Source organism: Poecile atricapillus, chromosome 16, assembly GCF_030490865.1.
Source record: "Poecile atricapillus isolate bPoeAtr1 chromosome 16, bPoeAtr1.hap1, whole genome shotgun sequence".
In the NCBI taxonomy this organism is placed as follows: Eukaryota; Metazoa; Chordata; class Aves; order Passeriformes; family Paridae; genus Poecile; species Poecile atricapillus.
Window position 1 is genome coordinate 3,746,359 of NC_081264.1, and position 27,712 is coordinate 3,774,070.

Here is a 27,712-nt window from a genome sequence, read left to right on the forward strand (position 1 = left end):
GAAATGTGTACAGGAATTCAGGCTGGGGGAGGAAGACACAAATATCCCTCCTGTGCTACAAAACATACCCTAAACAATGCTGGTTGTCCTGGTGTGGGATCTCCTTTGGAGCAGCTGGATGAGTTTGCCTTTAAAACACAATTATTAGACCAAAATGCCCATTTATGTAAAAAAAAAAACAGAACAGGGGGAGGAGGTTTTGGGGAAATGGATGTGAATTTCTCAGAGCTCAAACGAGAACAGACAAGTCAGTTGGTGCAGATCAAGGCAGGAATTTTCCAGTGGGCCATAGGGAATTTGGCTTCAGGGGAAAGGTAAAGAGAGTCGGGAGCAGGTGGTGGGACAGCAGAGTAGCCCCTGCAGAGTGGCTGTGGGGGCTCCAGCTCGGACAGACGGACACCTGTGGATCTTTGCCTCGAGGGGACTTTGTGTTCAGTCTGCTCAAGGCACTGTGCAAGGTTTTCCTTGGGCACAAGCCAGAGATGTCACCTCACCCAGGACTTTGGCTCCTCTGCAGAGTGGTGGCATGGAGGGGATTAATTGTTATTAAGGGACAGGTTCTCCCCAGGGGACAAAAAATGAATGAGACCCTGGAACCAGAAACAGCAATATCGGATGTGTCACCCCAAACTGCCACCCCAGCTTTGCCATGGCTCAGGTGGAACATTCTTGTCATGGAGCAGTGACAGTCCAACCCTGGGCCCCAGCTGCCCAAAACTTCCCTCCCAAGCAGGGGAGCAGAGCTCTCTGTCCCTGCCTTTCCCTCAGCCCGTGGAGCCGCCTCTCCCTGCGCTCACTTGGGAGCAGCTGCTGGAGTGAATCATCACAGCATCCTCCAGACTCTGCCAAGCTCCGTGCGGCTGCTGGCTGGGACCCCGCTCCAGCTGGGCTTCTCCCTGGCCCCTGCCACCCCACAGCCTGTGCTGCAGCCCCTGCTGCATCCCCTGCCACCCCACAGCCTCTGCTGCAGCCCCTGCTGCATCCCCTGCCACCCCCCAGCCTGTGCTGCAGCCCCTGCTGCATCCCCTGCCACCCCCCAGCCTCTGCTGCAGCCCCTGCTGCATCCCCTGCCACCCCACAGCCTGTGCTGCAGCCCCTGCTGACCTCCTCTCTCAGGCAGCTGGGTGCTGTCCCCACGCCGTCCCACACCTCCTGCTCACCGTCCTGTCCCTGCTCACAGAATCACTTTGGTCTTCTGCTCCCTCCCTGCCAGGAGGTGAAGCAGGGAACTTTTCCGGAGGGAGCAGCAGGATCCAGTGAAGTTCCCAGCACGTGCTGGCCACCAGCCGTGCTTTGGGGAGAGTAGGTCTCTCATTTCTTGCTCCTGCAGGAATATGTCTTCGTCATTCCACAGAGCCCACGTGGCAAGTGCCAAGGCAGGCTGTGTCCTACAGCTCCCTGGAGACCACACAGCAGAGCCAGCAAACCCCTGTGCTGTTCAGCTGGAGAAAGGTGTGTTCCCTTCAGCATTTCAAAATAAAAAAGTCTATTTCAAGGGTTGTAACCACAGCAGGAGCTCTGCCAATCTCAGCTGTCCAGTGCTGGCGAGTTTCAGGCCGCTGCAGCCTCCTGCTGTGGGGACAGTGAGTCACAGCCAGGGCTGACCTGCTGCTCCACTTGCTGATGTCAAAACTTGACCACAGGCTGAGGTCCCAGTGCCAAAGCTTTTCCAGGCACTTGTGGGTTCGGATGAGGGGTAAGGGAAAGTCACAGACCAGCCCGAGCTGGAACCTTTCCTTTCACCACAAGCCCCATTTCCTTGGGAAATCCATGGGAAGTCTCCCAAGGGAGGGAGCCTGGGGGAGCCTGATGATCTACAGCAGTGAATAAACACCCAGACAGACACTGCCGGTTCTCTGCTCACCTGGGATGGTTTAAAGAGAAGCTGGAGGGCTCTCAAGGACTGAGAGTTATTTGGTTTAATGCAAAGCATTCTACAGTTCTTGTTTTTTCTACACAAGCTGCCCAGAGATGACTGCCCAACCTTATCTGCTCCTATCAGCTTAGCTGAGCCAAACTTTACCAGCCCACAGAAGACCAAGAGCTCATTAGGACAGCTTTGCCTTTGAGTTCAGAAAAACTATCAGAATTCCAAAATAACCTCCTCCCTCCCCTCCAGTGGAATACACACACAGAAAGAACTGCACGCTGGTTTAATTTTCCATCACATTTTTTGAAAATGAATTCCAAGATAGAGTACAGCATCTTTAGTGTTCTACACAAAGCAAGCCTTCAGCAAAAGGTCAGAGGATCTTAATGGTGTAAAAATATATCTTAAATAAAATAGTTTCTCTAGGAGAGCAAGCCGTGCTGTACATCTCGAGGTCCTTAGAGTCATTTACAGAAGGCAGAGGCCTGGTACTACAATCCACACACCGGAAAAGTGAGTGTATATTCCTGCTACAAAGTCAGAAAAGGTCCAAGTTCCAGGTGGTGGGGGCAGATCTCCAAACCCAAGTAGGGGATGCCCAGAGTGCACTAACAGCCCTGTAATTCCAGTGAGGAAGTTCAACTCTCTCTGTCCATGCAGGCAGGAAGTGGATGGGAACCACCCGCCTTCCTGGGGTCATTCCAGGGACTGGGACTTGTCCCTTTCAATGGGCCAAAAAAAGAACAACTTCTACCAATAAAGGACTGGCTGTTTCATGCCCGTGTTCCAGGCTGGACCTGCTCAGCCAGAGCTATTTCAGTGTTCCAAACTAAGGTCATGATTGTTCCAACAAGGACAAGGATTATCCCATGGCCTGAAAAGACAACTGAGGACTCCCCTGCCATGTTTAACAAAAGATCAGCCTTTAAATGCTCTGATTCTGAGCACAACAGCAACCAGGACAGTCGCTTCTCCAGGGGAAAACTTTCCACCCCAGAGCATCGAGTCTTAGATTCTAAGTGAAAACCAACAAAAAACCCCAAACCAAATCAGATTTGTGCACAAAATTCCCTTCCAGGACCTGAGTCCCTTTGGGGCAAGTCACACGGAAGCTTTGCCAGCTGAGGTTGTGGATAGTGCCACGTTTTGGTGAGCACAGGAACTGGAACCAAGAGCTGCAGCTCCTGGTGAGGATCTGGTGGAGGCTCCACTGCAGACCCGGCACCGGCAGCTCCAGGAATATGGGAAGAGTTTGGAAAAGGCTGTGCTTGTCCCTCTCCTCACCTGGCTCTGAGGAGAACAGCTCTGGAGCTTTCACCAACACTCCCAGTGCAGCTCAGGGAGGGGACACACACGCACCCCACTCCAGGAGCATCGGAATGCTGAGAATGTGTTCCCCAACTCACAGATGACTCCACTTAATTTGTAGAAATACCTATAAAAGAACCACATTAAACAGCATCCAGAACACAAAACTTCCACCCTTTCTGCCCCACAGGCAGCACAGCAAGCACTGGCCTCTCAAAGGCCATTTTAAAATGAAGAGAGATCAGAGCAAAGTCCCTTAAAGCCTTTAAATTCCCAGACCATTGGCCTTTAGGACTTGCCTGGTTTCTTACATCACTAAGATGGTTTATTTTCCACACCTCACTCCTTTTTCTTTCCAAACTACAGTTCTACTCCTGCACAGGCAGTTCTGCAGTGTCAGGACTGCACATACAAAAAGGAGATGTATATAACCTAATTTACACTGTTTATTAAATAACTTCTTAATTGAGAGTACTTTTAATCCAGGAGAAGAACTGGAGAAGCCTTACACACCGGGCTGAGCCTACTCTACAGCATCCCTGCAGGGAATGGGATGTTGGACATGGACACACCCCCCCACCCCAAAACACTCTCCAAGAAAGTCAAATGCATGACAGGAGGGGCTCTGAAAAGGAGGGAAGGCAAAATGGTCACCAAGATCTGCCTAAAAACAGCTAAATAGTGCAGTGAAATGCTTTTAAATACCACAGACACCTCCACTGACTGGCAGCCAGTTTTATGAGCAGCTCTGGAGACAATTTCTAGCTGAGCTTTAGTGAGCTGGGTGTTTCCAGCTCGAGTCCCGAGGTGAGCCTGGCCTGCTGCTGCCACGGCCAGTTCCAGAGTGGGAGCAGAGAATTCCCGTTCTCATTTCCCTCTCTTGCCACGGCCTCTCCTGGAGGAAGGTTTGCCCGTGCCTGCCGTGGAGGAGCTGGCAGAAGATGCCACTGCAATGTTGATCTGTCCTTCCTGAATCTCCTGGCGGGTCTCAGCTGGGAGGTGGTTGATTTTCTGTTGTGTCTCCAGGTAGAACATGACATCCCTCAGCTGCTCCTGGATCTCGGAGATCTGCAGGTCCTTCTGCTCGCAGGTTTCCTTTAACAGCCTCTCCTCCTCCTTCAGTTTGTTCTGCAGCAAGGCCTGGTTTGCTCGCAAGCACTTGTTCAGTTCCTGCTCCTCCTTCAGCTCGTTGGAGAGCTTTGCCACTTTGTTGTTCAGCTGGGAACACCTTGTGGAGAGAAGCAGGAGTCAGGACAGCAGTACTGCCCACCCAGACCAAACACCACCTCAGCCTTTTCACTGGGTAACTGACCCCCAGCCCACCAAAACACCTGGATTTTGGTTTCCCTGAAAAAATGGACAAGGGGAGGCAATACAAGAAGACTCTGAAATCACCCCCAGTTCAAGCAATTCCAGCTCATGCCAAATGCCAACAGCACAGGCAACAGGCAGGGTGTGCCTGGGAGAATGAACTGACCTTGGACGCGCACCTGCAGCCTTTGGAATGGCTGCCAAAAAGGGCACTGGGATTACCAGGGACCCCGAGAGAGCTGAGGGCAGTCAGGGGCCTCCTGCCATACTCCAAGACCCTCAAAATACCACTTCACTGGGAAGGAAGATGCACCCACAAGGGTATCAGCCTTGTGATTCACAGACAGGGCTTCCTGCTCCCAACAACTCTGCTTTTGCCCTGGCAGTTTGCTGGCACCCTCCTCTGCCTGCTTCCCACTCGGGAAGGGGATCAGTGCCTGTGCTCCCTGCTCCAGCCAGGACTGCTGGACAGGCCGTGGGCTGGGAGGAACAGGGACACAGTCCCACCCAAGGATTGCATGGATCCACAATTCCCAGGCTTGACATCTTTCCTTCAGGCACTTGCCAAGATCTGTATTTTCCTCTGTGCTGGGTGATGTCTCTGCTGAGCTGCCTTTCATCCCTTTGGATGCACCCACCAAGGGCAGAACAGGCTGGCATCTCCCTCAGAGCAGGGAGAGGAAGGATTCCTGAATGCTAAACATGCAGAGCATGGAAAGGGAGCTCAGGGCCCCAAAGCTGTGCTCACTCAGACACTTCCCATTTGTGAACACCTACAGAAATCAGAGCTTTTTTTAAAGCAAGCCATGTTCTCGGTATTGCAGCTTAAACAGCTCAAAATTGCCCAGGAATAGCAGGGTTTTTTTCTTTTTGGATGTCAGTGCACGGTGTTTTAATGGCTGCATGGAACTAAACCTGGCAGCGGTACCCACTTCCTCTCCACTGACTGCTTTTCTTTGAGCAAGTCATTGAGCCGCTGTTCCAGACTGTCACACTTCTCAATGGTCTCTTTAAATTTGGTCTTCATGTTGTTAATCTGTAAAAACAAACACAGGGACATTTCCAACAGCTCAAAGTCCGCTGCCCTTTCGTCAGGACATTCAGTTTTGCAGAGCTGTTTCTAGACTTTGACCAATTCCTCTCCCCAGGTAAGGAAAGCTCGGAGCCAAGGCTTTGTTGTGGTGAGGACCCCCCGTGTTACCCTCAGATCCCAGACAAGGAGCCACGTTGCCGTGGAAGCTGCTCCCACAGAACAGCAACTCCGGCTGCAGATTCGTGCCAGGCACTGCCAAAAGCTGCAGCAGCTCCTTAACTTCTTCCTGCCTGCATCCAGCATTCCTTTGGCCACTCTCTCGTGGTTCTGGATCCATCAGCAAACTCAGATTTTCACCTCAAGGCATTACAAGGCTGGGTTTTTGCTCATTTTAAATTAAACCTCAGAGAATGAGTGTGAAGATGAACAGGGGCTGACTCAGCAGTGCTGTCATAAGGCACTGACCCACTGACACCAATATCTCCCTCCCACAAACACAAACATCCCCTGGCCATGGCCTTCCTCTTCCCTCTCCTGCCCCATATTCCAGTTGCTGCTCCAGGAGAAAGCCAAGCTCTGCTTCTCCAGGTGTCAAACCTCCAGCATGAGACCTACAGGAAATTTAGGAATTCTTGTTTCCATTCTGTTGGTGCCTCCAGCACACTCACATGCCGTGGGGCAGGAATTTAATGGAAAATGCTTTCCTGGAAGAGCAGTCTGGACAAATGTGTCAGCATATGTGGATGCAAAGCAGGTTTGAAGCCTTTCATTCTTGATCAGGGAATGTTTGTGCAGCTGATGGTTAATGTGGGGAAGTAGCCTGAGCATTGATAATGGAATACACTGCATGGTGGCACCGATCCAGACAAGACTTACATGGAGCAAGTGCCATGGATAAAATTATTGGGATCTTTAAATGTGAAACCACGTTTGGAGCAGCGATCAGAGTGGTTTCATTTTCAAGCTGCTTTGAGGATTGTGTCTCCTGGCCAGTTGCAAGGCAGTTTTTGATATGTATTTTCCTTTTATACGGCTCTCCATAAGATTCCTGGGACTGGTCTTTAGGACAAGGTCAATGACCACCATTTCAACAGTCACAATTTCTATTTTTACTTAACTGCAGACATTTAAATGGTTAATTAGAAGTCCTGAAGAGAGTTGAGGACTTAATTCTAAATCCTGATTCACTTTAAACCTGGTTGAAAGGATCTATGCAAAGTGAAAAAGCAGTAGAATATCCTCCCTGGATTTTTCCTGGTGACATTTTGAAGCAGTCCTGCCTGCAGGATGCTTTATAGGAGGAGACTCTGAACTTTTCCCAAAGGGTGATGAGGAGAGAGAGGGGATCAAAAAGAAAGGGCAAATCAATATGCATTTGGAGCAGAGAGACAGTTCCACCTTCTGCAGCCGAGCAAATTAAAGTCATATTGTCTCTGCTCCACCAACATTCCCTGGAGATCCGTGTCGGAGAGACGGATGGCTCCGGGATCCTGCAGCACCACGCGCTGCCTTCCACCACTGCTGCATTTCCCCAGCAGCACATTTAAATCAAGCTGCAATCTCTGTGGCAATCTACCTGCTTCTGCACCACTGAGCAGCAAATTGCTCCCTGGGAGCAGCCAGATAAGGGACAGATCCATCTCGGAGCCAATTTTCCCAGCTGGGAGCGGAGCAGGCTGCGCGAGGCTGCGGCAGGCGGCACCCAGGCGCACCAAGAGATCCAGCAGCTCCTTCTTCTCCCATTTACCAGGGCCAGGAGCCTTCCCACAGGCCCAGGGCAGAGCTCACCTCTTCAGCTGTGTCCTTCTCGATCCGGACTATCTTGTTTTCCCAATAGATGCGCTGGGATTCCAGCTGGCTCGTCAGCAAATAGGAATACTACAAACACAGAGACACAGAGCAGTCAGGATGGCCCTGCTGGTTAAGGAGTCCTAAGGGTTCCAATCAGATGAAATCAGGAGGCTCTGGACACACATCCCAGCTGCAGATCCAGCTGATGGCTTTCACTAGTTTGATTTCCCAATCAAATAATTTTGTGGGTTTTTTTTTTTTAATTAAGGAAAGCCTTCACAGCACAACAGGGATCAATCAAGTAAAAGTGTCAAGTCAGGAACTTTTTAAGGAGGAGACAGATTTTTCATGGGAATGGCAATAAATGTCTACAGGAAAATGAAGCATCACCCATCCTTGTCCTGAAAGTCTGAGATTCCAAAGGCTGAGGGGAAGAGTTCCCATCTACAACCCAAACTGTAGTGCAGTAGGATCAGTGCACATATCCAGCTTTCCTGTAAGATTTCTGGGAAGGCACCCTCAGCTTCCTGTAACTATTCCAAATTACTCTTCTCCAACACATATGGCCCATTCCAATATCATTTTGGTATCTGAACAAGGATCTATGCTCTACATCTCATATTTTCCCTTTTGGTTCTGCAAATGAGTCATGAGAAGGTTGAAAAAGGTGATTACTCGTTTTCATCAGGCTAATAAGCATCAAATTAGGCATTCACTAGAGAATTAAACATGCACAGAGCCTTGATCACCCTCAGTAATTTCCGAGTGCCAAAACACTCTGCCAAATTCATTCACTCTTGAATCTTTCAATCTCATAAGAAAGAGAGATCTTACAGGCTTTAAGCAACTGCCTCACAAAGAAAAAAAGGGTTAAAATTAGCTGGTTTAGCATCTAAGTGTTATTCAGAAAATTCAGTGAAAAGCAACCAAATATTTATGTGAGCAATGAGCTCCTCCAGTCTGGTCTCTGTGGGCTGTTCCTCCTCACAAACCCTCGTGTCTAATGCGGCTGAAATCGTGCTGCAGTGGCTGCTCAGTGAAGCAGGGATTTCAAGCTCCTCTCCTTTAGTTAGGAGAGGAGAAGCTGGGCAACAGGTACAAAAAATAAATAAATCATTATCTGTTCAAGAGAAGGGAACAGAACAGAATCAGACTGTCAGCTCTCTGTGCTCGCCAAGGTGAGCACACAGCTGTGGATTCCTTCATCCTCATTCAGTCTGGGAGCTAAAGTACCCAAATTGAGCTTCACACAGACCCTGGCTCTGAATCCAAGCCACAGATCCACTAGGAAGGGTCTGGGGAGTGACTCAGACCCACTTCTCCCCCCAGTGCCCCCTGTTTGCAGCAGCACAAAGCAGCTCCTCTTCAATCACCAGTGACCACAGGACGACACTGCAGCCAGCTCACGCTGCGCTGCATCGGCTCTGCAGAGCCAGGGAGAGGCTTCAAAAAAATTAAAAAAAAAAAAAAAAGAGGAAAAAAAAAAAGCAGTAAACCCATCCTGCTCCTGCCTGGAGACAATTCCCTCCAGGCTGGGAGCAGATCTGCTGCCTCAGCTGATGGGATTGAACCGTGGTCATGGCAGGGTTGGAAACACTTCCACAATGCGGAGTCCCACAAGTGAAAACACTTACCTCTAATTGTAAGGCATCAATTTTCTCCTCCTGGCACATATCCCCCTCACACTCGTACTGAACTAGCTTGCCATCAGTTTTGCTTGCCACCAGCCGATGGACATAGTTGTCTGGGGAGAGAAAATCCAACCATGGGCACTCAGACCTGAAGAACCCAAATCATGGAGCACAATTAAACCACCCAGACCCTGCCCCTTGGTGAGGCACAAAGCCAACACCTCATGGATTTGTTCTTTAGCAGATTCCTCCCATGGGTGTAAATATGGGGTATTTATTACAACAGCCAGGGCAAATTGATGGAAAAGGAGCAACAAACATTCCAGGGATGCTGTGGGACCGCCTCAGTCTGTGACAGTCACCTTCTCCCTCCTCCAGCCCCAGGAAGCTGCTGTTAGAGCAGAGATGGCTGCTCCCCAAAGCCAGGGATTAGCCCAGACACAACCTCCTCCATCCCCAGCAGAGTGTGCCTCAGCCCTGTCCCTGGGGGTGCCCGAGGTGCGTGCAGGCTCACCCCCGGCGTAGTCCCAGACGCGGTGGTTGGTGAGCTGCATGGCGTACGTGTGCTGCGTCTCCTCAAAGTGCTTGTAGGCGTGGCGGCTCACGTAGCGCCCGCAGCCGATGTGCCCGCAGATCAGACAGATCCACAGGTTCTGCAACACAAAGGGCAGCTCTGGGGGGCAGCTCTGGGGGGCAGCTCTGGGGGGCAGCTCTGGGGGGCAGCAGCACCACCCCCACTCCAGTCACACCCTCAGGAACGAGCGGTGTTCGCGTTCCCACGCCCCCTCCTCAGCTGGAAGGCTGGAGAGAAGGGGGTCCCTGGCCACCAAAGGCAGTTACACCCCTGCAGGAGCTGGAGAAATCCCATCCAGATGGGAGAGGGGCCTTGGCTAAGGAATGAGGGGTCTCAGCAAGCTCTGGAGGGCACAGACTGGAAGGACTATCACCATCAGGCTGGTTTAGTTCCCTGCTGTCACACCAATCTTAGAATCACAGAGGTTCATCAGAACAGGAAACCTGTGAGGTAACATCCCTTCCCAGCACTGATGCAACTCTACAGGAAAGCTGATACCCCACTGGCTGGTAAAACCAGCCCAAAATCGGCACAAGAATTAAGCCCTAAAGCAACCCAAGCAGCTGTGCAGTCAGATCTAGGCCAGATGTCACCTTCCACCCACCTACTTACTTCTTGAACTCCACACTCAAAGCACTTGTTCTCTTCCACGGGCTCTGGAGTCTGGCAGTACCTGCACACAGGGCACCTGGAGGGCAACAAAAATGTCATGAGACACAGGGAGCAACATCTTCCCATTCCAGCCATTGAAAAGAGAGCCAGAGAGCTCCAGGGAAATGTCTTGTGCAACAGGATCACCCATCAGCTCACACTTTTACCCCACCTGAATTAATTCCACACAAAGTTACTGGTTTTAAGAACAAAGAACAGTTCTCCCAAAGCCATTTCAGCTGGATCTGGTTTTGCTGCAGTCCAAGGGGTTTACACAGAAGCTACACACTGAGGAAGGGCACTGGAACTGCACACTGCTGGGGACAGCCAAGTGACACTCTGCAAACACCCCTCAGTCCTGAAAACAACCCTGAGGAGATGCTTCAATCCCACCCCAACCCTGAGGATTCAACCTCAGCTTTCTCAGGAAAAACATCCCAGAAAGAATCAGTAGTAGGAATGTCTTTTGGATCTACCAAGGATCCAGATATTCCATCTCTTTCAGAACACCCTCAGTGCTGCCACAAAGACAGAACACCCCAGACCAGAAGGCAGCTGTGCCCAGCCCTGGAGCAGCAGCAGCTCAGGAATGGAATAACTGAGGCTGCCAGGACTGTTTATGTATTCTTCATTAGCTGCTGGGTAAGCCCCAGAAATCTTCCAGGGAAGAGACAACTGGGCTACAGTCAGTTCCTATTCAAATTCAGGCACCTGCAGCCTCTGTGGTGCCTGAGCCAGGAGAACAGGGGTTTTCCTTTCTCATTTCTTTAGACTGGGAGCATAAGTTCTGCTGAGATGGTATATTCCATATTTGAGGGCTATTTGGGATCTCACTCCTGTGCTGGCTATGCTCCACTGCCCCAAATTTCCACTGTCTTGGATTTATGGAGCAAAGCAGCCCATCAGCCTGCACAGCCCCAAATCTGATTAATCTCACTGAGTTCTGTTCCTCTGGCTCAGGAGTGATAGATCACAGACAGCTACAATCTTCCTCACATTCCATCAGAGAATCCAGGAATTGGGATAGCATGGATGGAGCAGCCACAGGGAGGATCTGCAGCCTGTGTCTGCAGTGTCTGTGCCTGCCTGAGGTGCAGCAAACCAGCAAAGTGTCCAGAGGAATGGCAAACACACCCAGCTGACAGCAGCACTTGGGGGCTCCAGGCACTCTGCAATCCCACTCCACAGGGATTTGGGAAGCTGGGAGCACCAAGAGGAAAGGGTCAGTGGCAGCAAGAACAGCTGCTTTAAGGATGGACACAGCTCCAAGCCCCAGCCTGCCCAGTGCCATGGAGGGTCTCCCTGTGCCAGGGACACGACTTCCCATCACTCACCTGGAACAACAGGAGCCTCACCTGCCTGATCTACTGAGCCATCTCGTCATCATCCCTTCTTCCCCCGATTTCCCCTTCCCAGTGTGCCCCTGCACATCTGCTATTCCTTCCTCACCTGCTCTTCCTCCCCTCCCAGCATCCAGGTAGGAGAGAAGGCCACAAGGCCCCTCAGCTCCAGGCAGGAGCAGATCCATCTGCAATGCCAAGCTGCCAAGGCTGAGTGAAGCAGGGCTGTGTGTGCAGCCAGGCCTGTTTAGCCCAGCACTTATCTACTAGAGTATTTTGAAATAATCAGCATTTCTCTACAACTCCCTCCCTGCCTCAGCAGCGAGGCCCCTGGGAATCACTCTTCAATTACTTTTGGCGGGGAGACTTCTCTCTGGGAGCCCCTTAATGGGAAAAACTGAGCATTAGGACTTGCAGTAATTCCTGCCCCCACAGTGACGAGCAGAGCTTTGTCAGCACAACCCCCACCACTCCAAGCAGGGCCTCAGAGGTGGAAATAAAGCCCAGGCTCTCACGTGGTGTCCTCCCAGCGCTGCAGGCACTGGCTGTGGAAGCTGTGGTTGCACAGTGTGGTGAGGATCCCGTTCACGGACTCATCCATCCTCTCCAGGCACACGGTGCACTTGGGCAGCTCTGTCAGGTCCATCACGGGCAGGCTGGCCCCCTGCAAGCACCAAATAAAGGGAAACTGCTCAGCACCTTCCCCTCACCAGCAATTAACTCCAACTTCCCATCACTGCTGGCACCAGGCTTCAAACCCATGACAGAGGGATGCTGTGAGGATGCTTGGGAATTTCTTGCAAAGATAAGAAAGCGATCCCCAAAATTCAAAGGGTCACAGCCAGGGCTCAGTGAAGGGGCTGCATCTGCAACCAGCCCCCACTGTGCTCTGTGGATTCCCTAAATGACAACCCAGGGCAGGTTTAGGTCACAGCTGAGGCACAAAGTCCATGGAGTCATCACACAAACTCTTCCAAGGACCACTGGAATGGGAAATGGAGTTGGGGACAAAGTATTAAGGTATTTTTGCTGTTTATTCTCCAAATAATCCTGTTAAAACCTTCTGAAGTGCAGGGGGAAAAAACCAAACCAAACTTACATCTTCTGACTTGAAGACTTCAGCCCTTTCCACATACACGAGCTGGCAAACATCCTCCTCGATGGAGTTGAACTGCCGGCCATTGCAGGCCATGTAGAAACTGTCTGCATCAGCCTGGGCACAGAGTAGGGCAAATTGGTTAAAAACAGAAAAATCCCAGCTGAGCCAACCAAGGGAGAGGAGGAGAAACCTCCCATATCCTCCCTTCTTCCCTGAAACACCAGAGGAGGGATTTCAGCCAGCTCCAGGCACTGCATTTTGGCATCACCTCTGGAAGACACAAGTGAAGTTCAGGGCAGTGACACCACGCTGACATTGGAGCATTCAGCAGGAATGGGGGATTCCCCTTCAGCACCTTTTACCCTTTGCTGGAAATTTCAGTGCATTTGCAAAGCAAATTTGGTCTCTGCAAAAATGTAAGAGGGCCACGTTGCAGGTTGGTGTCAGGGACAGGAGCAGCAGTTTAACTGTGGGAGAGAATCCAGTCACCGCTCACAGTCCAGGCACCTTCCAGGGCAAAAGAGGCAGAACCGACCCAAATCCATCACCTCTTTTCCCTCAGGAGCTCCCCAAACCCTTTCTCCACAACCATCACACTGGACTGAGGCAATCAGCTGAATGCCACATTCCCATTCTCCTGGTGATTCCAGGCAGGAGCATGAAGAACCTGGAGATTTGTTTTGCTACCTGCAGGCACAGTCATTAGGGGTCAACAGAGCTTCAGGGGATTGCCTGACAAACAGGAATTTCAGGGTGAATTGAGCAAAAGTTTAGGGATTTGCTGCAAGGCTGTTTAGCACTATTTTCCTGAGTAATTTAATGCAACAAGAGATATAAAACCATCTTTGTAACTACTGCAAATAGCACAAAAGTCACAAATCCTCCATCTGCACAAAGGGCTTGGGGAAATCTCTCAGGCAGAATTCACAGCTGAGGGAAACCTCTCCCTGAACCCCAAAACAAATCATGTGCAGCTGGGAGAAGAGAACGTCCAAGTGAAAGAGTCCACGTAGGAACCTGAAGGGAGAATTTTAAGCTGCCCAGTCCAAGGAGCCTGAAGGAGCAAACTGTATTATCTGGGAATCAATTCACCCCCAGGCTCTCAGACTGGGGGGCTCTGTGCTTTCCACACTGGCAGTGGCTGTGAGACCCCCCCAGCTCCTCAGAAAAGCAGGAAAAGTCTTTCTTAAAACAAAGGGAGCTCCCCTGGCTGGGTCTTTTCTGTGCACCACAGCACAAGACTCTGAACAAGCTGAGAGGCAGCAGAGAACTCTGTAAATGGACTAATTTTTAAAAAATATCCTGCCTAAAGAACAGGACAGCCAGAACATGGCATCCACTGCTTCCAGGTGTGGAACTAACCTCAGCAGCCCTGGGAATTCTCTGGGAAGGAGGACAGGGCAGTTTCTCCATGGGTAAGTACAACCCTGGCTCAGGGCTGCCCAGTGAAGCCACTCAACCCTCCTGAAGAGTGACACTGTGTGACATTCCTGCAGCCAAGGGAACGCTGGAAGTATCTTACCTGGGAGCTGAACTTGATGAGCACCATATACTGGTTTGGGGTGGAGTCTCGGATGATCTTCATGTGCTCGATCACTTCGTAGAAGGAGGCCACAAACTTCATGAGGTCATGGCTGGTCATGGTGGCGGGGACAGTGAGGATGCAGAGCATGGCACTGCGCCGCACATCCTCCTTCAGGGACGTCATCTTGCTGGGGACACAGCAGGGACACAGCTGGACACACAGCTGGACACACAGTCACAGCAATTCTGCTGTCAAACTTTAACCCTCTTTTGTCACCAGTGAGGAGGAGGAAGGGGCTGTGGTGAGTGACCACAAACAGGCATCCTTAAGCCAAGGATTAACCTGGGCAGCTCCAAGAACAGTGGGATTGCCAGGAATAGTTTGATACCTGTTTTTCTACATAAACAGCTGAAAGTTGGCAAGCCCCAGCTGTTCAGCACTATTCCTAGAACAACTGAGCAGTGTTGGTTACTGTTCCAAATGCCCTTTTGGTGGCTCCTGGTGGCTTTCAGGAAGACCTGAAATGGGAGTTCTCACACAGTTATAGGGGAGTAGTGTGGAACTGTAACCCCTGGAATACAGGATGAGACCTCCTCACACAGCTCCCAAGGCTTGTCACCAAGGCCCCAGAGATCAGGATTTAATTGTGGGATCCTTTGGAAAGCTGCTTTCAAATGTCTTTTTTTTTCAGAATCTGTGTTTGTCTTACACTCTCACAAGCTCTCAACTCCCTCAGTGTCACACAGAGCTGTCACAGGTGTCACCCACAGCTGGGGCTGTCACAGGTGTCACCCACAGCCCCAAGCTGCACCATTAACACCAGTCACCCTCTGCATTCCCAGGAGTGAGTCACCCTTCCTGTTTGTCCCCACTCAGGAGCCACAGCCCCGGAGTGGTCACACCACACTCCTATTCTCACCCAAGTTAACATCAGTGAGGAATTCTTACTTTGTTTTGTACAGGTGCATAATTCCATGAACGATTTCAACCGAGGGGTTCCCACTGAAGAAGGAAATCTGATCTGGGAGCTGTTTGGAAGGCGAGTCTGGAGCAGCCTCACAATCCTTGCTTTGATCCTCCTGTTTAGTTTTGTCCTCAGCTGATGCAGCCTCCGAGGATTTTCTTCCTTCCATGGCAGCTTTTGCTTCATCTTTCACAAAGGCAAAGTTTCCCCATTACTGAGGGGAAGGGACCACAAGGCTCACCCAGTGCAGCTCCTGTTCCTGCACAGACACCCCAGCGATCCCACCCTGTGCATCCCAAACACTCCTGGAGCTCTGGCAGCCTTCCCCATTCCCTGGGGAGTCTGGGCAGTGCCAGCACCCTCTGGAGAAACTGAAATTTCCCTGAAATCCAGTTTAAACCCCCCTGGCACAGCTCCAGCCGTTCCCTGGGTGCTGTCCCTGCTCCCAGAGATGGGAGCTGCCCCTCTCAGGAGCCGGGGATTGGGATGAGGCCAGCGGGAATAACCGGCTCTGCCGCCCGCATCCCAGCGCACATCCCTCAACCTCCCCGCTTCCTTTCCAAACTGCGGGGCCGACCCCGGACCCGCAAACCCCACAACCCCCGGGCCCCCCGGCCCTGCCCGGCCGGTGACAGCACCGGGACACTCTCCCCACCACCGGGCCGCCCCCGCCGTCCCCAAACCGCCCCCGGCCGGTACCTGCCCGCGGCTGGATGGTCTCGATGATCACGTCGGTCATCTCCCTGCGGCCCAGGTGCTGGTGCAGGATGGCCGCCCGCTCCCCGGGGCCCTTCCCCTCCAGGCAGGCGGGCACGGCGGCGGGGGCCGCGCCGGTGCTCTCCGCTGCCATGTCCGGAGCTGCGGGGACAAAGCACGCGTCGGGACGGAGCGCCGGGTGCGGAGCCCCGGGACCGGCAGCACCGGGACGGCCCCTGCCGGCAGCTGCGCGGTGCGGAGCGGGTCCGGCCGCGCTACCCCGCGCCCCGCCCGTGCCCGCGGCGGGGGGAACCCACCGGCCGCGCTGTAGGCGAAGCCCGCGGGCAGCGGGGAGGTCCCGGCCAGCTCCAGCCGGATCACGACCAGGGACACGCTCATGGGCTCCGCGGGGCCGCCGCCGCCGACCGGGACCGGCGCCGCTTCCGCCTCCCGCACCTTTACCCTCTGACCCCGTGACGTCACGGCGCGGTGACGTAGCGGGCGGCGCGGTGGCAGCGGCGGCAGCGCGCGGGGGGCTGCGAGGGGCGGCCGCTGCTTCTCGCGAGAGTTGGAGGTACGTTCTCGCGAGAACGGGAGCCTTGCCCGCTACCGGGGCTGTGAGGGGTCTCTGAGGGGAGAGAGCCCCGCGATCACCGAGTGCCGCCCCCGACCCATCCCCGCCCTGTCACCAGCACAGAGCACCCAGTGCCACCGCCGGGCCTTCCTTGGACACCTCCAGGGATGGCGGCTCCACCAGCTCCCCGGGCAGTTCCAATCCCTGACCTCCCTTTCCATGAAGGAATTCCTCCTGATGTCCAACCTGAGCCCCCCTGGTACAGCTTGAGGCTGTTTCGCCTTGTTGTGTCCCTTGTTCCCCGAGAGCATCACATGGCTGCAATCACTGATGATGATCTGTAATTAATGTGTGTTATTAATGAGCGATCCCACTGTCCCCAGCACTTGAAGGGATGTGGGCCCTGTGTAAAGCCCCATTTAGGGTCCCTGTTTTGGCTGGGACACTTCAGTGGCTGCCAGAGTGGAGTTACCATCCCTGCAAGTGTTCAGAGCAGGAGCAGAGGTTTGGCCCTGGGGTTTGGTGGATTTGGGGAGGCTGGGCTTAATGATCTTGGAGGTCTTCTCCAACATGAACAATTCCATGATTCTCTGTGCATAAATAAACATTTTCCCCGGTAATTCTACAGTTCTGCTCCAGGCTCTCTCCTGGTTGAGGTGTGAGTTTCCTTGGCCCCTCCTGTGGTTCCCAGCATGTACCTGAGGAGTGCCCAGAACCTTCTGTGTGCCGGGATCCGGCGGCTCCTGCTGATCCAGCAGCAACCCAGAGGCTTCTCTTACAAAGCCGTGATCTTTGAGGAGAGTGGGGTGCTGCTCCCAGCCCCTCACAGGACAGCCACAGGTGTGTATATCCCTCATCCCACAGAATATAGAATGTCCTGAGCTGGGAGGGACCCACAAGGATCATCAGTCCAGCTCCTGGCCCTGCACAGACACCCCAACAATCCTTACTCTGCCCCTGGGAGTGGTGTCCAAACGCTCCTCATGGCTGTGATTCCCTGGGCAGCCTGGGCAGTGCCCAGCACCCTCTGGGGGAAGAACCTTTCCCTGATATTTCATCCTGAGCCCTGGCACAGCTCCAGCCATTCCCTTGATTTGGTCCCTGGTCACCAGAGCTCCTGTTCTTCCTGTGCATGGAGGGAAGATGGATTTCAGGTGTCTCTGGTTCTGGTGAGAAACCCAAGAACTTGTGATGGTGAGACCTGTTGTGCTATCAAAAGCCACAGAAGTAACAGTGACCACCCTGAACCCCCCTGGTAACAAAACTGCCCTGTAGTGCCACCACCTGATACCACCCAAGGCTGGTGCAGGCCTTCAGCAGCTTTAGGAATTCTCCACACTGAAAACAGGGATGAGGTGCTGCAGTTCCCGGAATGCCCAAACTCTTCTCTGTGTGCTGGGCCAATCACCCCAGTCCAGCACATCATTCTCACAGAGCTGGGCCATGGATTGACCTCAGAGGGATTCCAAGCTGATTTCCCAGTTCTGCTGATGATCTTTCCTGCCTTTCCTACTGTTGTCCATGCAGACTGGGAGGCGCAGAGCTGCATTCCAGCCGGCACCATCCAGCAAGCTGTGCTGTCTGGAGGGGAGAACAGCCTCTCTCTCCAGTATTCCAGAGGAGAGCTGACAGCTGTGGAGTTCCTGCAGGAATTGGGACAGCAGTGCTTTGAGATTGTAAGCCAATTCCCCCCTGCTCTCCTTGTCCTTCTTAACTGCATGAAAACAGGTCCAGTGAGGAAAGAAGAGCTTTAAAAGAAATTCTTTGGTTGAAGAGTCTGGATTTCCCATGTAGGAAGCACTGCTGTCAGAGCAGGGCACATTTTCACCATTATCCTGGTGCCTGGGCAGGGCAGGCGGATGAATTTGCCTTAATTTCCTACTGGAATAAAGTCCTTTTTAAGCATCTCAGTCTAAAATGCAGATTCCTCTCCTGCCTGCTGAGCTGTCAGTGTCTGTCTCTAACCTGCCTTGATCCCATGCCAGGCACAGGCCCAGGGAATTCTCTTTCCCCAAATCAGCCCTTTATCTCTGCTGTAGAACTAGGAATGTGAGAACATTTGTTTATTTGGGCAAAGCAATTTAGCTGAGAGATTCCCTGCCTGCCTCCTGCTGCCAGAGGAAGCAGGACAGCAAGGTTAGACGCTCAGGCAACCTACCTACCCAACCACTCTTATTTTCACCCAATTTCTGGCCCATTATCACTCTGGGGTTTCTCTGTTTCTCAGGCAAATGTCCGTGTTCCAGTGCACTCCTTTCTCTGGGATTTAATCCGAAATGAGATGATAAAACAGCTCCCCATAATGGCAGAAGCAGCTCAGTGTATCCGGGCAGAAGGGCTCAAGACAGCTCTGCTGAGCCACAACTTGTGCCTGGGGGATGGAGAGAGGTTCCTGCCCCTGGACCAGCAGCACTTTGATGTGGTAAGTCTGGATGGATCCCAAATGGGGCTCAGTTCCTCCACCTGAGAAAGCAGCAACTGGAATTCTTTAAGTGCAGGTAGCAGATGAGCTGCAGCACAGTTTGGTTGACATCAGTGGAACAGTCTGGGGAAAAAAAAATATCTCCTGACACAATTCCTTGTAGGCATTTGGAGAGGGGCTGAGTGACATTTGCAGATCCACTGCAAAGTGCCCACACAACCACGAGTCTCTGTGTAACAGGCACAGGCAGCGATGGAGATAAAGGACTTGGAAGCTGGGACACCAGAAAGAAATGTTATTATTCACTGCCCTGCCTGCTTTAAAAAATGAACAATCAAAAAAAAGCTTTAAAAGAGTAAAGACTCTTCAAAGATTCTGTACACCCCCTGTACTACAAAAAACCCACTGCCCCAATGTGCTGACCTGTGTGAGACGAGGAGATTTTCCAGAGCCTTTGGAAGGTGCTGCCATCCAAGGCTTCCTTGGGCAGCCCTGAACAACTGGGGACACCCAGTGAGTGTCCCACACTGGGACATCTCATTGGATATCTTCCATCCAAGGACTGGCTGATCCTGTTTGGCTGATTTGAGCTGAGGAGCCATGGCCAAAGCAGCCGGCCTGTCAACCACAGCCTGCCCAGCTCCATGCCTTCATTTCTCATGTTAATTAAACCAGTCTCTTTCCCACCCTCCCAGCTCCATTTCCAGCACTGCCCAGATGTTTGTGGTCACAGCAGGCTCATGCATAATCCATCTGTTGTTGCTGTAGATGGTTGAATCACACCGGGAAGGGATGCCCAGGCCAGATCCTGGGATCTACAAGCTGTGCTTGGAGCGCCTGGCTGTGCAGCCCCAGGAGTCCATCCTGCTGGACAGCAGCAGCCACAACCTGAAGGCAGCAGCCCAGCTTGGCATGAAAACAGTGAAGGTACAAAGTGACACAGCCAGAGTGGGATTTGGGGATGGGTTTGGGGTCCAGAAGCTGTTTGGTTTGAGCAGCTCAGCATTTTCAAGTGGCAGTGGCCGACTGTTGCCAAGCCTTTTGTTCCAGGTGTGCTTGTCCCTGCAGGATGTGGTGGGGCTAAAGCAGGGATTAGTGGCAAAGTCTGCTCTGGGCTGTTTCATTCATGGCTCCAAACCCTGTGTAACCTCAGGGAAGTCCCTTCTCCTTCCTGTTCCTCTATTCCCTACTGGAGAAACAGCCCCATCTGTATGATGTGAGGCAACCCCATCTATATGGGTGAGACAACCACACCAGAAAATGAGCCCAAATTAATGAATTCCCAGAAATCCTGAGGCCTCATGGATGAGTCAGCTGGGGACTGCCAGGTTACCCCCAGGCTTTGGGGTCGGTGAGCACAGGGGTTTTACTTCAGGGACCATTGGGGAGAGGACAAGAGTGGGACTGGTGGGAAGAGTGACCTCCACTCTCCTGGACTGCAGGCAGGGAACTCCAGCTCTTATCCCAGCCCAAGCTCACGGTGCCTGTGCCACCATCACAGGTCTCTCCAGGGCAGAGTGAAGGTGGGAAGCTCTGTGTTGGCAGGGAATGACCCATGAATTCCTGTGTGTCAGTGCATCAGTGCTGATGGACCCAACAGATAAATGCATCCCAACCATGCAGGGCTCTCTCTTTCCCAGGAAATTTTGTCTTCTAGCTGTCACCCAGTGCTGTTCTCTCCCTTCTGGTTTCAGGTTGATGATCCAGAAGCAGCACTCCAAGAGCTGGAAGCTCATCTGGGATTTCCTTTGCGAGGGTTTGTTCCCTACACTCGTTCAGTGAGACCAGGCAGGGAAATCCCAAAGGATCGTCTGCAGAAGTACCTTGAAGATGTTCTTGGTGCCCACCCAACAGGTATTGAAGTGGGTTTGGCCCTTCCATCAGAAAACCTGGATATTCTGGAGCTATTGGCTTTTTCCATATGACATAGGGATTGAAAAATGATATTAAGGAAAGGCTTGTAATCTCCAAGCAAACAGCACAGCCATTCCAGTTTCAGTGATCCATCACTTTCCTGGAAATAAGAAACAACATTTTAGGACTTCATCCTTTTTGGGAGGGGTTGAGCACAAGTTGCCAAAGAGATACCAGAATTATTCCTGTCCTGTGAGGCATCTCTGAGCTACTGCCATGTTCCCCAGGGGTTTGGGACACTGAGATCTCAGCCCCAGGTGTGGGAAGGGGATGGAAAACCTGGAGAAGTGCTGACCCTCTGCTCCCAACTCCCAGCCCCACTGGAGTTACGGCAGTTTGACCATGGAGACTCCACCAGGAGCTATTTGGTGAAGTTTGGAGGTCGTTTGCTGGTGCTGAAGAAGGAGGAGGAGCCTCCCGATGGCCCCTCAGGCCCTTCTGTGCTGAGGGAATACAGGTGAGAGGGGTCCTGCTGCAGTTTGCTGTGCCTGAGGAGCTGCCTCAGCACCAGAGGAGCAGGACATGTGGATCATTTATGAGCTCCCCTTGTTTTCCAGAGTGTGGGATAGGTCTGGGGGCTCCGGGCCATGGGAAGATGTGGGTGTGCTCCTTTCACCTCCCCCCAGCCACATTATTTTAGTGTATTTGAAACTGAGCACAGTGATGTGGTGTGTCTGCCTCCAACACTGCAGTTCCAGGACTGATTCCCTTGCTCCTCTCTCCCTCCCTGGCAGGGTCCTGAAGGCTCTGGCTGAGGCTGGTGTTCCTGTGCCCGCTGTGCTTGCTCTCTGCGAGGACAGAAGGTAATCCTGTCCCTCAGCTTTCACTCTGTGCTTGACAACTGCAGCCCAGTTCTCCCAAAGATGAGGAGAGAAGGAACCAGAGCTCACAAAGTGCTCTGCTCTAATGAACATTTGTGCAGTGTGGAGCTGGAGGAGCCTCTAGAAGTTCAAAGGACAGACTCACTTTTATTCAGCTTGGTTTAGGTGTGTCCCATTTTAGCAATTAAACCAAAACTCTCTTTGAAAAGCAGCTATAAAGCAATATTGCAGGGCTTCCCGCTGACTCAGAGTGCTCAGGTTTGCAATAAAGAAAGGATTTTTCCAAGTGCCAGACCTCAGACAGCAAAGCCAGCAGCAAATCTGTGACAGGACCCCCCTCAGGCCTGCAGCCTGCTCAGATCTCTGCAGGCTTAGACAGATGCAGACACTGCAGCCACTCCACGTGTCCTCACTGCTCCTGCTGTTTGTGAGCAGCCCAGCCCAGCTCACACCCACTGCAGGGAGCAGGGGAACAGCTGCTGCTGGAGCCTGGCTCCAAGCTCATCTTCCTGGGGCTGCAGGGACCAGGGCTGAGCACACCACAGCCACAGGCAGCCTGAGCTGGGCTCCAGTGAGCGCCCAGGTGCTGCTGGGGCTGCTCTTCACCTCCCTGTGCAGTGAGTCCTGTGCAAGGTACAGGTGAGATTTGAGGGGTAGCAGCAGGATTGAGCTCAGCCCCACTGGTCCCAATTTGCTTCCCCAGCATCCTTGGCACTCCCTTCTACCTGCTGGAGCACTGTGCTGGCCACATCCCCCGCGCCGTGTCCCTGCCCGCGGTGCCGCCGCGCCGGCGCGGGGCCTGCTACAGAGCCATGGCACACGTCCTGGCCAGGATCCACAGCCTGGACCTCGGAGCAGCCAAGCTGCAGGACCTCGGGGAGCACGGTGAGAGGAGCCTCTGGATCCTTTCTTCTCCCGTGTGTCGGCATTTCAAGGGATAGGCAGGATGGACCAAACTGGGGGCAGGTGGGAAAGTGAAGATGAGCAGTCCAGAGTCTGAATCCTCAGCTGTGGTGGGAGGGCGTGAAGAGCTCTTCAAATCCAGGTTTCCCATGAGTTCCCAAAGTTCTCCAATCTCCCAGAGCTTCCTGCCATGTTTGTTGCCATCTCAGCCCACTGTGGGTACAGGAGTAACTTCTTTGCTGCCGTCTCTGACCAAACCTCCCCAGCATCCCCTCCAATCCCTCTGCAGAGACAGCTCAGCTTCCTGGAGCTGGTGGAGAAGTTACATTTTTGCCCAGAATTGGATTATTTCCACCTGAATATTAAATCCAGTGCCCAGTTAAGAATGTGTGAGACCCCTGGAAATCGCAATTAAATTCTTGGAGCTTAAACCAGGGTTCTGGACTGAGATCTGCTTGGCTGTTTCACTTCTTCTGTGTCCCTTTTCAAGCCTCTTTGTGCTTTTCCCTGGGAGCTTCCATTCCTCTGTTCCAGGAAATTACATCCAGCAGCAGTTTGAGACCTGGACAAAGCAGTACCGAGCTGTGGAAACTCAGGTTATCCCAGCGATGGAGAGGCTCATCCAGTGGCTGCCTCTGCATTTTCCTGAATCCCAGAAGACAACAGTGGTGCACGGTGATTTCAGGTACTGCCCTGGAGCACACCCCAGGCAGGAAACAGGGACTGAGTGTAAAATGACCCACAAACCCCAAAAGGTGCTGACTGGGCTGGGGCAGCAGCTTCAGGGCAGCCCAAAAGCTGGGTTTTGGGTCAGGGTCAGCATCCCCAGAGAAGGAGAGTCAGTTTCTTCATCCAGCAGCTGCAAATGCTGGTCTAACACTGGAGGATCATCAGTTCTTCCTGCAATACTCAGGAGTCAGCCCTGGTGCTTCTTGCCAGTGGTACTGGGTGCTGGAAGAGTTTGGGTGGTGACATCTGCCAGTGTTCCAGGGGAAGCCCTGCAGGAGTGGGGTGGCTGGGACAGAGGGCAGGGACGCTGTGGTGCTTCTGTGCTGCTACAGCTCAGCTGGATCCTGCCAGGGCTGTGGGGCTGCAGTGCCAGCTCTGGACCAAGGCTCCTTCCCCGAGGTTGCAGGAGCTCTCTGCACCCTGGCAGGATCACTGTCTGCTCTGGTTGCTCCCCAGTGGGCTCCTGGCTCTCCTGGGGCTCACACTGGTGAGGGCTGTGCATGATCTACAGCACATGGCAGGAGCTCTGTGCCTTTGAAATGACCAGGAGATCCCCTGGACCAAGACTTGCCTGCTCCACTTTCTGGTTACCCTGTCTGGTAGCATCTGCTGCTGATCTGAGGCTCTGACTAACTCAGTTTCATTCTCCAAAGCAGTTTAGTCCATTATTAACCAAGCAATTCAATATTGAGTAACCTCCATCCTCTGCTTGCAGAAATTAATGTTTCACTTTGTGTTGCCTTCCAAAGGACTTGACAATTTTTGAAGAGGGTGAAGAGCACTGAAAGCACCTACTGCTGCTGAGCACTGGGATTTTTCCCTCCTCTGGAGACTTTTCTGATCTCTTTTTCCCTCTGATACAGGATGGACCACCTGGTCTTTCATCCAGACAGGCCAGAAGTCCTTGCTGTGCTGGGCTGGAAGTTTGCCACTCTAGGAGACCCCATGTGTGATTTGGCGAATAACTGTATGAGCTTCTTCCTGCCAGCCCACTTTGGTGCTCGCAGAGGTACAGAGGGGGCACAGGCACCTTTGGCACAGGCAGAGGAACCAGAGTTCAGAACAGATCAGCTCCTGCCCAAGCAGCTCATCTGGCAGTGGGGCTCAGTGCAGCTGGAAAGGGCTCTGGGTTTGCATTATTTTCCCTCTCCCTCCAGCTGGGAAGCTGGGCAACTCTTTTGGGTGGGAAAGTTGTGGAGCAGATCAGGAGTGGTTTGTGCACTAAGTTAGAAAGAGAAATACAGGGTTAAACGGAGAGGCTCCATCATTTAGGAGGGATCTCAGTCAGTCACAGTTTCACCCTAACCAGGAGAACTGCCCCATGTGCATTTTGGGGCAGGGGCTGGTGCCAAACCCCAGAGTTCCACAGGGAGCCAGCACTGCAGCTGTGCAGGTGTCTCCATGGAAGTGCCTGGCTGTGCCACAGGGCTCACACCATCCCTAGGGAGCTCTCAGCTGCTCTGTCAGCTGACTCACTGTTACCTCTTCCCACCTTCCAGGCTTGAGCAAGTGTGACTTGGGGCACCTGGGAATTCCCACGGCAGAGGAGTATTCCCAGATGTACTGTGTCCACATGGGAATGGAGCGCCCGGAGAACTGGAATTTCTACCTGGCCTTTGCCTTTTTCCGCCTGGCTGCGATGCTGCAGGGACGTCAGGGTGGCTCCCTGGCAGGTGAGGAGCCCAGCCAGGCCATGGGCACAGAGCTGCTCCAGCACAGGCCTGTTCCTGCTTGCTCCTTGTGCTGTGGGGTCTCCCCTTAGCTGGGAGAACCGAGCAGAGACCAAGGCTGGGAGCCCAGAGCTGTGTCCTACAGATGGAGCTCTCAGACCTCCCAGCTCAGCAGCAGCCATTGCCAAGGCACTCCCAGGGAGGTGGTGAGAGCCCTCTCGGAGCCTTTATCAGAATGAAACCTGATGTTACTTTCACATCCCTTAGAGAGGAGTTTCCCCAAGTCCTGCTGGGCTGGCCCGGAGGAGGGCACGTGATGCTGTTTGGGATGTGACTACATAACACAGGCTCTTCCAAACAGGTGTCCTGTTCTCTTGTCCCCAGGGAGGCCAGCTCCAGGTGACAGCAGCCCCAAGGACACAGAGTTTGTGGCCGAGCTGGCTTGGGATTTTGCCATTAAAGAAGGATTCCGTGTGTTTGAGAACCTCCCCCCTACAAAGCTGCTCGCACGACATTCCAGCACCCGGGCTGGGCGGTTCCTGAGCAGGAGTTACAGCACCTGGGCACGGCCTGGGGCAGCTCCTGTGCCACCCCTGCTCACTCCCCCCAGCCCGTGGGGGATGGCCCAGGGTCTCTGCTGCAAGATGGAAAATGTGGGCATCCAACGGGGCTTTCCAAGTTCCCATTCCAGAGGGACTCCACGTTCTCTGCCAGAACTGCAGGTGAGACATCTGTGCTGAAGCTGCTTTGCTGCACCTGCCCCAGGGTGGGGACTGTGGCCTCCAAGTGTCCTGGCTCTCCTGATCGAGTCAGACATTTGGCACTCCTGGAGTCCAGTGGCTTGGAGGAAAAGGGCTGGGTTCATGTGGCTGTAACAGAGTTCGTATCCTGGGAAACTGATTTTGGAATCTGGCACTCCCTTCCAAGAGGAGCAGATTAACACCAGCCCAACTGTGGTCACTCCCACTGCCATCCATGCAGTTCCAGTGGCTGTTCCTTGCCTTTCCCTGTCCAGGGAAGCCTCACTCCTTTCTCCCTCTGGGAAAGGCTGTTAATTCCCCTCACTGTGTCCCTCTGGCGCTCCCGTGGGAGGTCCCTCAGATGGGGCAGGGAGCTGCTGGCACCTCCCTGGCTTCCATTCACAGTGAGTGGATGCAAACAGTCCCACCCTTGGGCTGCTACCAAGATTACATTCTTAATTCTTCTAGTGACATTATCAAATTCTAGTGGGTTGCTTAACCTCCTTTCAGCTGCCAGAAAAATATCCAGGTGCCCTTCCAAAGTGTTTCCTTGTGCTCTGGCAGAAACCAGCAAACACCAGTGCGTCAGAACACTTGGCAGCAGATCCACTGAGAAGGTGGAAAGGGCAGGGAAGCAGCAGCTGTGGGGAATTTGGAGGTGCTGAGATGAGCAGATCTCCTTGCCCTTCCTCGAAACATTCATCTTTGCCAAGTCTCCAAACATTAGGATTGCCACACTCTCTCTACTCCATGCCTTGGGCTTGTGGAGATGCTGCTCCTGGTGTGTCCCAGCACAGAGCCCCCTCATCCCTGTCACCTCCACGTCCATCCCACTGCTCTTTCCCTTGGCATCATCCCTGCACCGTCAGCCTTTGCTGTGTTGTGAAAGCTGGGGGAGGAGTTTTGCTCCCTGCAACAGCAAGATAATGCAGAGGACTGTTACACAGCCAAATATTCCCAGCCTGGAACTGCCACAGTGCTCCAGAGCTGGGCAAGGGCAAGGGCAAGGCTGGCCTGTGCCAGCTGGCACTGCCAGGGAGAGGTTCATCCCTGTGAGCTTGGCAGTCAGATGCCCTTGGCTGAGGAATTCCTGGCTGAGCAGGGCAGGATCTCAGCTGATCCAGCCTCATCCCACACTGGGAGCCAGCAGACTTCACACACTCATCCCAAAGGTTGCCTGTCCTTGCAGTTCTCTGGGGAGATCCTCTCCAGAGGAGCAGAGGGAAGCTCAGTTTGTCCTTCAGAGCCATGGCTGGCTGTCAGAGGGGGCAGCACCAGGGGCACCAGAACATCTGAATCTGATGTGTCTCCTCCTCTTCCCCCAGGCAGAGAGTGCCAGCCCAAGGCAGTGGTGCTGGTGGCTGGTGGGATCAGGGCACCAAGGAGAGCAGAGCCTTGGGGCTCGAGCCTTCCCTGACCCAAAAAGAGCAACACTGGGCCCCTCAATTCTGGGGCCTCCCCTGCAGTCTGGGGTCTGTGAGCATGAGGGGTGATTTGTCCCGTGTGCTGTGGGATCCCCAGCCAGGCTGTTTCCCCAGCACTGGGTCCCCAGGGTGTTTGGAAGGTTCTGGGACATTGCTGCCATCCTGCCCAGGTCCTGCAGCCCTCTGTGTGCCCACATGGGCTCTGCTCTCACTCTCCCACAGGTCCCTGGAGCAAAACATCTCCACAATGCAGATCCCAGCCCAGCATTTCCCTTGGACCTGAGCTCCACGTCCGGCTGAGGGTCCTGAGGGGTTCACAGAACTCCCCAAAGCAGAGCTGAGCCAGGAGCTGCAGCGCTGGGAAACCTCAGATGGGGACCCAAACCAGCCACTGTGGCACGGGAGAGGCTGTGCCAAGGGCAGCCTGTGAGCTGTGAGTTCAGTGGTGGTTGGTGTTATCTGTGCTCAGTGCTTTTATTGCCTGGCTCAATACGGGGCAAAGACCGTCCTGGGATGGTGAGGCTGCAGGAAATCAGAACTGCAGCAGGGACACTTGGGAGTGACCTGGCTGGGGGTGCAAGGCTTGGTTTTGGGAATAAAGAGAATGGACCAGCATGTCTGTCCTCCTTCAGCACATCTCTTCAGCATAACCTCCAGCAACTTGGAGATGCTGGAAGAATCTTTGGGGGTGGAAGGAATTGAATCCAGTCCTTGACGTGTCT

General features: G+C 53.2%; 2 protein-coding genes across 3 annotated transcripts; one reads left to right on the forward strand and one right to left on the reverse strand.

The window, feature by feature from the left end:
• Positions 1 to 1,993: 1,993 nt before the first annotated feature.
• BRAP (BRCA1 associated protein) lies at positions 1,994 to 16,273 on the reverse strand. The gene is made up of 12 exons (XM_058851946.1): positions 16,111 to 16,273; positions 15,797 to 15,955; positions 15,082 to 15,283; positions 14,131 to 14,320; positions 12,609 to 12,722; positions 12,025 to 12,173; positions 10,131 to 10,206; positions 9,459 to 9,597; positions 8,948 to 9,057; positions 7,311 to 7,400; positions 5,422 to 5,525; positions 1,994 to 4,406 (listed from the first exon to the last, which is right to left on the reverse strand). The coding sequence occupies exons 1-12, from the start codon at positions 16,190 to 16,192 to the stop codon at positions 4,046 to 4,048; spliced, it is 1,776 nt and encodes a 591-aa protein (XP_058707929.1). The 5' UTR covers positions 16,193 to 16,273; the 3' UTR covers positions 1,994 to 4,045.
• On the forward strand, positions 16,272 to 27,606 carry ACAD10 (acyl-CoA dehydrogenase family member 10). Of its 2 annotated transcripts, none has more exons than XM_058851944.1 (14): positions 16,272 to 16,367; positions 17,007 to 17,207; positions 17,895 to 18,043; positions 18,595 to 18,789; positions 19,558 to 19,716; positions 20,484 to 20,643; positions 21,019 to 21,160; positions 21,438 to 21,506; positions 22,228 to 22,409; positions 22,962 to 23,112; positions 24,020 to 24,165; positions 24,656 to 24,829; positions 25,211 to 25,548; positions 27,213 to 27,606. In XM_058851944.1, exons 2-14 carry the CDS (start codon positions 17,060 to 17,062, stop codon positions 27,288 to 27,290), a joined length of 2,091 nt encoding a protein of 696 aa, XP_058707927.1. In that variant the 5' UTR covers positions 16,272 to 16,367; positions 17,007 to 17,059; the 3' UTR covers positions 27,291 to 27,606. The 2 variants fall into 2 exon arrangements, with proteins under 2 accessions (XP_058707927.1, XP_058707928.1); XM_058851945.1 differs by having other exon boundaries at positions 16,304 to 16,367; positions 16,996 to 17,207.
• Positions 27,607 to 27,712: the final 106 nt, after the last annotated feature.

Coding starts and splice junctions, on each gene's coding strand:
- ACAD10 (XM_058851944.1), top strand. CDS start 17,060: ATGTACCTGAGGAGTGCCCAGAACCTTCTGTGTGCCGGGATCCGGCGG. Junction 19,717..20,483: donor TTGGCATGAAAACAGTGAAG/GTACAAAGTGAC, acceptor TTCTGGTTTCAG/GTTGATGATCCAGAAGCAGC. Junction 24,166..24,655: donor CCACTTTGGTGCTCGCAGAG/GTACAGAGGGGG, acceptor CCCACCTTCCAG/GCTTGAGCAAGTGTGACTTG.
- BRAP (XM_058851946.1), bottom strand. CDS start 16,192: ATGAGCGTGTCCCTGGTCGTGATCCGGCTGGAGCTGGCCGGGACCTCC. Junction 9,058..9,458: donor CGTCTGGGACTACGCCGGGG/GTGAGCCTGCAC, acceptor TTCTCTCCCCAG/ACAACTATGTCCATCGGCTG. Junction 7,401..8,947: donor TTGATGCCTTACAATTAGAG/GTAAGTGTTTTC, acceptor CTGTGTTTGTAG/TATTCCTATTTGCTGACGAG.